General features: G+C 45.5%; 1 protein-coding gene across 3 annotated transcripts in view; it reads left to right on the top strand.

Moving 5' to 3' along the window:
* Positions 1-412: 412 nt before the first annotated feature.
* The window catches only part of LOC147636709 (uncharacterized), a 211,083-nt gene continuing 200,139 nt past the window's right edge, over positions 413-11,356 (top strand). For 2 of the 3 annotated variants that reach the window (XM_086800193.1, XM_086800192.1), the window contains exons 1-2: positions 441-1,207; positions 1,373-1,603. In XM_086800193.1, the coding sequence (XP_086656319.1) occupies positions 569-1,207; positions 1,373-1,603 (870 nt within the window). In that variant the 5' untranslated portion in view covers positions 441-568. Of the gene's footprint in view, positions 1,208-1,372; positions 1,604-11,356 lie in introns of all 3 variants that reach the window. The other variant, XM_086800191.1, reaches the window with a different exon arrangement.

Here is an 11,356-nt window from a genome sequence, read left to right as displayed (position 1 = left end):
GATTGCATGTTACGTGAAAGAGCTTAGGGCCTTTGTTATGTGCGATGGAGAGACAAGCAAGTGAGATTCCCCCCTTTCACAAGTGAAGGTTTTCTCAGGGAAGAAGAATCTTAGATCACGTAAGTAAAGGAAAAAGAAAGAGGGGAACAAGATCGATTCTCAACCATTTGATCCCTTCGAAAGGCAATGGAAGGTGAGAGTATGGCTCACGACAAATGTGGATATTAATCTACAAGGTTGCCATGGTAGCCTCCCTTTGGAGAGTGTGGCTCAACGTACAAAGTTGCCTAGTACAAGAAGCCCCATCCCGTCCAACTAGGTGAGAGCGCCCATTCAGTGTGAAATGAAATTGTCTCGAGATTATGAAATGCAAAAGGTTGATTGCATGCACGCACGGAGGAACGTCTCCTCTGAAATGCAGTTGGATCGATGGCGCCTCTCGTCTTAGCGGAAGCCCTCTCTCAACACACGCGACATGAAGCAGATGATAAGGTTGAAGACAGTCACATACTCTCTTGGAGGTCTTTGCGTAGATAGAGAACCCTTGTGATCTCTGTTAGGGCTCGCCATGGCTCACCTCATACCCACCCATATCATCGGCTTGAAAGGGTCCCTCAAGGATTCCATTCATTTCGTTGATGAATCTGTCTACCTCTACGTTTCCGGCCACAATGTGGTTGTGGCCTCCACAGAACACAGGCAGCAGAAGGTCCTTCCCGGCAGCAACGACACCAATGCCATCACCGCCATTTCTGTTAGCCCCACCAAAAAGCTTGTAGCCATAGCCGAGGGCACCCTCCCCATAACAGCAGGCCAAGCAGACTCCAGATACTCCACCATCAGCTCTGATTCCCGTAGCTCCGTCGGTGGCGAGCACAAGCCATCATCATCTAATGCCATGGAAACCAAGTCCGTTGATGGTGAATCCAAAGACAGTGACCCGAGAGTGCTTTCCCCTGACTCTAAAGCCAATGGTCCCATCATTAGCCTATGGGAAACAGGTGTCTGGAAGAAAAGGAAGGTCCTCTCTGGCAGCGAGGCCCTTGCTGGCATGAAGGAGTATGTTTCAATATCTTTTAGTGCAGATGGCAGAAACATTGCCGCCCAAGGGTGTGGCCCTGACTGGATTCTTGTGCTGTGGAGCTTAGAGAAGTCCAAGATTTTTGCCACCGTCAAGGCCTCTGTACCACAAGCTGAAGTGTATCAGGTATGATCTCACCTTCTTCATATAGCACGGCCGTAAATTAAAAGACACCACTTTGGTAAATTTGAGGCTTATGTATGGCTTTTCCCTCTTACCAAGACATCCTTACATATTGAACACATGCAAGCCACTAACGAGTTATGTGATAAAACCGCTTGAAATCAACAGGTGCAGTACTGCCTTACTGATGTTTCCCTCGTTAGTGTTGTCGGTGATGGATTTGCCAAGACATTCAAGCTAACAGAGACTGCATTCAGACAAATAGCTACTGATATAGCAAAATGGGAGGGAAAAAACTTCTTGTGGCATACATGGCTTGCAGAGGCAGAGCATACTGGAAAAGACAGCTGCATTTATTCGTGTGACTCAGGAGAGCTTGTGCGTGTTGAAGGTGGTGAGGTAATTTCATTCATAAATCAGGGGTATAAGTGGTTGAGTTGCTGTGCTTAAGGAGAATTGTATCATAGAAATCCTGATAGAGATTGAGAAGGTTCATTTGTTTATGCAAATTGGAAAAATACATCTTCTTGTTGGCACTACAAAATGTGGTTTTGTATTTATGAAGTGTTTAGGAAGCAAAATGACACCATGGCCAATGATGCAAGGTAAGATAGAGGCTGACACTGAAATACATACACCACCTTTGGTCCTTGCAGCTCTGAGCCAAAAGGTGTTACCAGATAATAACTTGCTAGATCTACCACATTGCCTAGCATTGAGTTTATGCTCATGTGAGTAAAATGTCCATGGGACCTTCCATGACTGTAGAGTGAAGTTGGTTCTTGATAAGTTGTTTCCGACAATGCGGAAAAACACCACCAAGTCCCTGTATGTTCTATGAGACAATCCTCATAAAGACAAGGACTGAAAGTTGCGACTAGATCTCACGGTTGATGTAGGACTCCCCTTCGAGGCCGGAATGCGTCAAATAAGTGAGGGAGGGGAAATGCTCCAAGGAGAGGTCCTCCTAGAGCCATTTGATGAGCACATCCATGCCACCTCCTTGTGCGGCCTCTAGATTTGGGACAACATCTAGCAAGATGACCCTGTTGACAGCAAATACAGTGCTGATCTTCTAGCAATGTCCATCCTTTGTAAAAAATGTGAACCATCTCTATAACAAGGTGTAACCACCATTAGGTCATGATTGATGGGTCAAGAACAAGAACAAAAACTCGGGGTACTCCATCAAAAGTGGCAGTAGCTGTTGCTAGCCATTGCCAGCAATCTCGATCCTCCGTCAAAAATGTGAATCATCCGGTCTCTAATACAAGATGTAACCTTTAGTGATGGATGGGTCAGGAACAGGAACAAGAACAAAAACTCGGAGTACTTCATCAGAAGTGGGAGTAACCCTTGCGGAAGTAGACGAAGGTAACCTAGGATAGGTACTTCCAAGACCTGACCAAATGCAGCTCCTATGGAAGCCAACAATTTCCAAAAAACTTGTGGAAGAGCAAGAGATCTAAGAGAAATCAGAGTAAGGCGCAGATCTTGTGCCATAGGATCAAAGTCCAATCGGTACTTGAAGAAGTATAATTTCCGTGGGCCAAGGGGAAATGGGCTACCAGCAAGTGCCTAAGATGTGGCTTCTGAGGAGTTGAAGTCAACCTGGAAGAACCCTTGTCCAAGTAAACGTGCATCAATGAAGTGCACAACTAGTTCTGATGGGAGGACTACTAGAAGCCAATCTCTAACTTATGAACGGGCGGGGTGAGAGCCATAGCCTCTCCCAATGAGAGTTGTCTTCATTTCATTGTTGATGTCACTTTGGAGGATGAGGAGCTCATCTTGTGAAAAATTGATATTTCTCACGGCCTATGGGAGTGGAGAAGTATTGGCTTGGGCAAAAGCTATAGTGCCAATCAAGGGACGGGTGTCCGACTTGAACACAACAAGAATTTTCCATATGCTGACGCAGGAAAACAAGGAGAGGCAAGAGGAAGGGCTTATTTGCGCAGGAGAGAAGGGAGAAAATGGCGAGAGGCAGAGAAGAAGGGAAAACAGAGAAGAGGGGGGTGGGGTGTATCGTAGGTAGGAGGGAAGTGTGTAGAGACGAGGGGAATGGCAACATTAACATGAGAAGGAGGTGAATGGTGGGAAGGAGGAGAGTTGTGCAGAGAGGAGGGGGGCGAGGCAAATGGTGGGCAGGAGGAGAGGTGCAGAGAGGAGGAGGGCGAAGTGATTGGTGAGCAGAATGTGCAGGCACACAGGTGCGCAGCAGGGGAGGAGGGCGAAGAGAATGGTGGGCAGGAGATGTGCGTAGAGAAGGCGGTGAGGTGAATGACGGGTAGGAGCAGGGGTGCATAGAGAGGAGGAGAATGAAGTGAATAGTGGGCATAATGTGCAGGCGCAGAAGTGCGCAGCACGGGAGGAGGTGCGCAACAATCAACAGTATGGGGAGCTTCTGTTACAGATGACCTTTTTTTTTTTTTTTCCTAGAAAGAGACATCTATTAAGTATGAAAAAAAGCATACAACAATCATGGCTATAAGCTGGAATAGAATAGAATCACCCCAATATGGAAGGTGATTTCAACCACTGAGGAGCATCATGATGCCATGAAAGACTTGTGGGACTAGAGGAAAAGAAAATGCCATGGTCCCACTCCCGCATAAATATAATGCGCTTTGCCTGCCCGGAATGAGAGGACCCCTGAATACGAGCCCAAGTAGCCATGAGACTATGGATGATATCACCCCATATAGTACTAATGCACTGAGACCCAAAAATTTGGACACCCTCGATAGCCTCCGTGCATCTAGCTCTCTAGATGTGTCATGATGTAATACTGTCAATTCTCTGTCTGGAGGGTGTATAAACAGAGTGAGGGACATCCTGCAATAAACCATGCTGGGCAATATCTCCACGAATGAAAATAGTAGAGTTTGTATCATTGCCCTCGTAGAAAAGCTGCGAACCAGATTGGGAAAGCCAAGCAAGTGCCCCCCAAGTCACAAGCATGGCGCGGCCATAGTTGTCTGCGGGATGTGTACCACAGCAACCGCACGTAAAGTATGGGACGAACTGAAATGACCAGAAACGTTTTTTTTCCCGATTGGTGTTTTGTTGCTGATGTACGAAACAAAACGTAAGTTTCGTACTGTACGGTACGGCAGTGAAACAAACCTGAAAAAAAAACTACACTGTTTTTTTGACCGTTTTGATCGTTTTTTTTCTTGTTTTTTTGCCCGTTTTGATCATTTTTTTGCCCGTTTTGATTGTTTTTTTTCTCGTTTTTTTGCCCATTTTTTTTCGCCCATTTGTTGTAGCCGTTTGGGGCATGGCTTAGGCTTCCTTCACGGTGGCTTCACCTTGGTGCTTGTGTAAGATCTCACACCCCTATGAGTCACCCAATCACATGGCAACACCCCCTGAGCTCTTTGGTGTTCTTTCTAGTATTTTCTACTCAGTATCATCTCGGAGTCTTACAATTCTATTCTTATAACTGTAAGACAATCAATTTATTGTACTTTTTAATCTCATTTAGTTGTTCTCTTTGATGAGACACCAACTTCAGTGCACCGGCACATTCTAGATACGCTACGTCAGGAGAATCACCATATATGCCGCTGTATGAGGACAATCATGAGATTTGCGAGCTTGGGAGATGTACTACTAATGGGGGACTTTAATGCACGTACAGGCCGGGAACAATCAGCTCTCTATGCTACGGATGAGCCCATGTATTGCGAGCTAGCAACGGATGAGATAGGGATGCAGAGATCTGCCCAGGACATAGGAGAGGTGACAGAATATGGTAGACACTTCCTAGCTTTGGAGAGTGCACATGGGCTAGTTATCTATAATGGCCTATCCCGTTGGCCAGGTTCAGATGCTCTCACATGCTGGAACAAAAAGGGAGGAGCTAGTAGAGTGGATTACCTGATGGGCTCACCTACCTTGATACATGATATACAGGATCTCTCCATTTCGGGTAGACCCATTGGGATAGCTGCAAACCATGCATATTTGACATTTTCTGTGACTTGTGGATATGTTAGGCACACCACCCTCTAATCATACTAGATACCCAAGATATCACTTTACTCGGGAGACCTCTAGCGTATATGGCAGTGCAGTATATGATCTGTTCGCTGTTGACCCGAGCAGTCCACTTGATGAGCGTACGAAAGAGTTGGCAGATGTATTACATGGTTTAGTAGCATAAGCTTTCCCGTATACCCCCCCTCTTTCTACCCCTCCTCACCATATGACTCCACAGAATGGTTGGTATGATGATGAATGTCGCGAGACTCGTGACCGCTTGCAACGGGAGTTCACCCTTGGCATCCACACACATAGACAGGCTAGAACGCTCTTCAAATGCCTTGTGCGGAAGAAGAAGCGGGATTACCTGGCCAAGCTTGAGATGGAGATATACCAACTATTTTTGGGGCAGGACAGCAAGAGGGCATGGAAGATGTTCCATGAGCGAAAGCCACCCACACCTATCACAGCACCTGAGGCATGGCATGAATATGCAAGAAATTTATATGAAGTACCAGGGCAGTCCCCCCATCCCTCATCCGTCTCAGCGACTCGCCCGGATCATATTACTTTTGTCACCATTCGGATGGTTTTGGATGCTATTGACAGACTATGTAATGGAAGAGCCCAAGACCAGGATGGTCTGGTGGCAGAACATTTTTCACATGCTAGAGATGTATTGGCTCCACTGCTAGTACACATGTTTAATAGGGCCATTTACGAAGGTTTCCCAGACAGTTGGTCGGCACATACTACTGTACCTCTATTTAAGAGTGGTGACCCCATGATACCAGGGAACTACAGGACCATCATGATTGGCCATTGCTTGGCCAAGATATTGGGATCTATTTTGGATCGAGAGCTGAGTAGATGGGCTGAGACACATGGACTCAAAGCACCTAGGTAGGCAGGTTTCAGATGAGGTTTCACGACTTTGGATCACATATTTACCCTCAGGGCTCTCATTGAGGAGGGACGAGCACGGGGGAAGAGGATATATTGCTGCTTTGTGGATTTCCGCAAAGCCTTTGACACGGTGCCACGTGCCAGACTCATGAGGAGATTGCATGACATTGGTGTTCTCGAGGTGATGCAGTGGGGCATTTATGCATTATATGAGGCGGTGATAGGTAGAGTACGGACTCCTGGGAGGCATGCCGGATACAATGACTAGCACCATTGGGGTGAAGCAGGGATGCCCACTGTCACCCACTCTGGATGCCCACTGTCACCCACTCTTTTTGTACTTTACATCGATGAGATATCCGACTACATTGATAGGATGGGGGGGGCAGGGGGGCTAGTCTGGCAGGGGTTTGGATACCCATACTGCTATATGCCGATGACATTGTACTTATTGCAAACGCCCCTGAGGGTTTGCAACAACATTTGGATGCTTTGCAGTTGTTTTGTGCAGATAAGGAGCTCACAGTGAACCTTGGGAAGACTAAGATAATGGTCTTCAATACCGCACAGGCTTGGGTGACTAGATTTGACCATTAGTTCACTTTTAGAGGTGAATCAGTGGATTAGGAGCCGCGCACCAAACTCTGGTTGTTTGACACATTGGTCACACCTACACTCTTATATGGCTCACCCATATGGGGACCCAGCCTACATGAGGAGGGAGCCGCTTGTTGACCAGGTCGGACCAGAGAGATTTCTATGATGGATGGCAAGTACTAGAGAAACCATTGCTGACTATGATCGCATGCATGATTCGGAGCAAACCATCGGTACCTCATGAGATTGTCAGAGCAGAGATAGGAGCCACACCAGTGGTTACCGAAGCTCTGTTCCAGTCAGTGACATTTTTGTAGAGGATATGGGAGCTCCCCAGACTGAGATACCCACACCTAGCACTTCTCTTCTAGGCAGTTAGCAGTAGATGACGATACACGATGTTGGTACACCCAGATGTGTACCTGGTTGAGATTACATGGCATGACGATTGATGCACTCCCTCCATTTGATTGCAGCCTGGACTGCCCCTCCTTGGACCTTAGTCGCTCTAAGCAGAATAGGGTGATCAGGATGGACATCGTGAGGCTAGATGCAGAAAGGACATGGTCCAGTCCCCCCCTACCACTAGGCATGAAGATGGCCCACTATCGGGACCATTTTCTACATCTCTCCCTAGATGGCTTTGTGACACGGTCTACATACATGGACACCCATCTCTCACATGGCATTCACAGTGCCATTGGACAGATCCGGACTTCATCACGTCAGCTGAGGGTAGAGGCTGGTAGATACGAGGAGATGAAGCCAGAAGACCGCATTTGTCAGCTATGTCACCAGGAAGTGGAGTCAGAGGAGCACTACATATGCCGATGTAATGTGTACTATGAGATACGAGGGAGATACTGTTGTCTCTTCCGAGAGGGTTTTGGACCATTACGACATGTTATGGAGTTTGAGGACCAGAGGTGTTTGGGGCATTTCTTATTGGAGCTCAGATGCCATCGAGACCTACGAGCTGGGATAGCACACAAGGACCCACCTCGCCAGCGAGCCATGATAGATTTTTTCAGGGCCAGGACTACCCCGGTAGATACGACCAAGACCCTCATGTAGGCATATGCTCACTTATGGTAGTGCTATGTGTGAACAGGGCTTAACCAAGGGCACTTTTTCCCATGTGGTTTTTCCCCTTGGATATCAAGTGTGAAAGGACACTCTACATATAATATTTTGTACTTCTATATTATATGGATGTGGCACACATGCAAGAGTTGACTTGCATTTTGTGGATACCACACTTTTGGCTCTCTCTCTCTCATTTTTTCTCGTTTAATAAAGAAACATCTTTCTGTTTACTCAGTGTATGTTAAAGAGAATGAGGATACGACAGAGTCCAACTTGTTTGAGTTGGACAAGGGAAGAATGGATTTTCTCAAAAGTTTTCAAGATTGTTTTTCAGACTTTGCCAGCCACCTGCTAGGCCTAAGGATCATGCGATTGATTTGATTCCTGGAAGTTCACCACCGAATAAGCCACCCTATAGGGTGAGTGCAGCCCAACAAGAAGAGATAATGAGCCAAGTGCGTGATTTGTTGGACAAAGGGTTGATTCAGCCGAGCTCTTCGCCTTATTGTTCACCAGTGCTTTTGGTACAAAAGGAAGATGGTTCTTGGTGGATGTGCATTGATTACAGGGCACTGAATAAGATTACCAACAAGAACAGATTCCCTATACCACGAATCGATGATAAATTGGATCGGTTACAGGGAGCAGCTTACTTTAGTCGCATTGATCTGAAGAGTGGATACCATCAAATTCGCATCAGACCAGAAGATGTGCACAAGATAGCCTTCAGGACAACTTTTGGACTTTATGAGTTTTTGGTCATGCCTTTTGGTCTTACGAATGCTCCAGCGACTTTCAATAGAATGATGGATCGAATTTTCCGACACACCGTGCTTTTGTGGGCACCTTCTTTGATGATATGATTGTGTTTTCTCATTCAAAGAAGGAGCATCGGGAGCATTTGACCAAAGTATTTGAGGAACTCAGAAAGCATAGGTTGGTTGTTAATGGAAAGAAGAGTGAATTTTTCATGGAGGAGATTCACTTTCTTGGGCACATAGTGTCTAAGAATGGCATCAGAATGGATGCAACGAAAATTGAAGCGATAAAGAATTGGCCGGATTTGCAGTCTATACATGATGTGCGAAGTTTCTTAGGACTTTGTTCATATTACAGGAGGTTTATCCGATTCTTTGCAGAAATTGCTTCATCTTTACATCACCTGACCATCACCTGACCAAAATTGTCCAAATTGAGTTAGTGTAGTGGTCAAGCTTGTGACTTGTAACCTCTAGGTTATGAGTTCAAGTCCCACTAGGCTCTCTCATGTTATAAAGGGACACCTATGCTCGCTTGATGTGTTTGGTTGCTCGGGCTCTTGTCCCTTGAACACTCGAGTGACTCCTCCTCCTCGGGTGGTGGATCACCTGAGATAGAAGGATCCATACGAGACCCCTCCGCTATTCCAGCGCTCGACTCATCGCGGTGGTCATGGGGGATGCCTAATTCGTGGCTCTTGCCCGATGGTACGTGGCCCTTGCCCGACCATGATAATTGGCTAATTGTTGAAAGGGGAAATCGGCTCCACCCACTTGAGTGGGCCCCGGGTGTGTACGAAAAAAAAAGGATGTAAAATTTTGATGGATAGAGAAGGAAGTGGAAGCCTTCAATAAACTCAAGGAAAAGCTTACCACTGGTCCAGTTTTGGTTCTACCAGATCTACATAAACCTTTTGTGGTACAGTGTGATGTATGTGGGAATAGCATTGGAGCTGTTCTTATGCAGGATGGACATGTTATTGCTTATGAGAGTAGAACTTTGTCACCAGCAGAAAGGAATCTACAAGTGTATGAGAAGGAGCTTCTTGCGGTTATTCATGCTCTTTCTACTTGGAAGCATTACCTTCTTGGGGCTGATTTCATTGTTCAGAGTGATCGTTAGACCTTACGATACTTCCTTACTCAAACGAAGCTCTCAGAGAAGCATATGAGATGGGCTAACTTCTTGTCCATGTTTCACTTTCAGATTGTTCATGTGGATAGCAAAAAAAATGTGGTTGCGGATGCCTTGTCTAGGAAACCACATGTGACGGCCGTCTCTATTATCTTTCATCATGAACTTGATGATATGCGAGAGCAGTATGCTCATGACGCAGATTTTGGGCGGATTTTTGATCGTTTGATTGAAGAAGAGCGAGTTGATCATTATTCTCTCAAAGAAGGATTTTTGATGATGCATGACAAATTGTCACATCTCAGTTGAGGCAGAAGGTTTTGACAAAATGCCATGCTTCGCCTTATGCAGGCCATCGTGGTATTGAGGCTATAGTGAAAGCTTTGGAGGCATTCTTTTATTGGCCTAGTATGCGCAGGGATGCTGATGCTTTTGTTCGTGATTGCATCATTTGTTAGAAGGTGAAGTATGATTGTCAAAAGACACCTGGGTTACTTCATCCTTTTCCTATTCCAGATAGACCGTGGGAGAGTATTGCTATGGATTTTATCTTTGATCTCCCTAGGACAAAGAGTGGGAATGATGGCATCTGGACTATCGTGGATCGTTTCAGCAAGTAGGCCCATTTCATTCCAGTTCAGGAAGAAGATTAATGCAGAGCAAATGGTGAGGATATTTTTGCAAATATCTTCAAGTACCATGGAATGCCCACATCTATTGTTAGTGACTGAGATCCTTGAATGATGAGTTTATTTTGGAGAGCATTGTTCGAGAACATGAAGACTTCGTTGAAGTTCTCATCGTCTTTTCATCCACAAATAGATGGGCAATCGGAAATAGCCAACTCAGTTGTATTGGATCTTCTAAAGTGTTATTTTTCGGATCATAAGGAGCAGTGGGAAAAGTATCTTCCTTTGGTAGAGTTTGCTTACAACACCACCATTCACACTTCCACAGGTAAGGCACCTTTCGAGATTGTGGAAGGCGGGAAGAAAGTACCTCCAATCCTGCATACAAAAGATAAGATCTTCGAGGCAAATCATTTTGTGGAGAATAATATGGATGAGGCTTCCTAGAAGGTCAAGTTGGCTCTTCAAAGGACTTAAGAAAAACAGAGGAAAGCAGCAAACCTTCACTGTCGATCATTGGTATTTGATTTGGGTGATTGGGTGCTTTTAAGATTTGAGAAGGCTAGACTCAAGAAAATGAAGGGTAAAGAACACTTATCAAAAACTGAGTATGCGGTACTATGGGCCTTTTCAGGTGATTGAGAAGATGAGTGATGTTTCTTATCGTCTTCAGTTACCGGATCATTGGAGGATTCATAATGCATTCCATGTGAGTCTTCTTAAACCTTTCAGAGGTGAGGTGCCTACAGATCAGGTTGATGAGACACAACCAGAAGTCGAAGAACTAGATGAGATTCTTCAACCGGAACAGATTTTGGCACATAAAGAAAGAAAAGTTAGAGAAAAAGTTTCACGTCGATATCTGGTGAAGTTTGTGAACTATTCACCTATGGATTCGAAGTGGATGGAAGAGGGTGACTTGGCAGATTCACCGAGGATACTAAAACTTTACCTCGAGGCTTTTGGTTTGGAGCCTACCTTAGAAAGTGCTTCAACAAGTTTAGCTGTGGATTTTGGAGTACTACTTGTTACACAAGAGGGGGGTGACTTC

This window comes from Cibotium barometz, chromosome 7, assembly GCF_041138505.1.
Source record: "Cibotium barometz isolate CiBa-2024 chromosome 7, ASM4113850v1, whole genome shotgun sequence".
Taxonomy (NCBI): Eukaryota; Viridiplantae; Streptophyta; class Polypodiopsida; order Cyatheales; family Cibotiaceae; genus Cibotium; species Cibotium barometz.
This window is presented reverse-complemented; position numbering and strand designations above follow the sequence as displayed.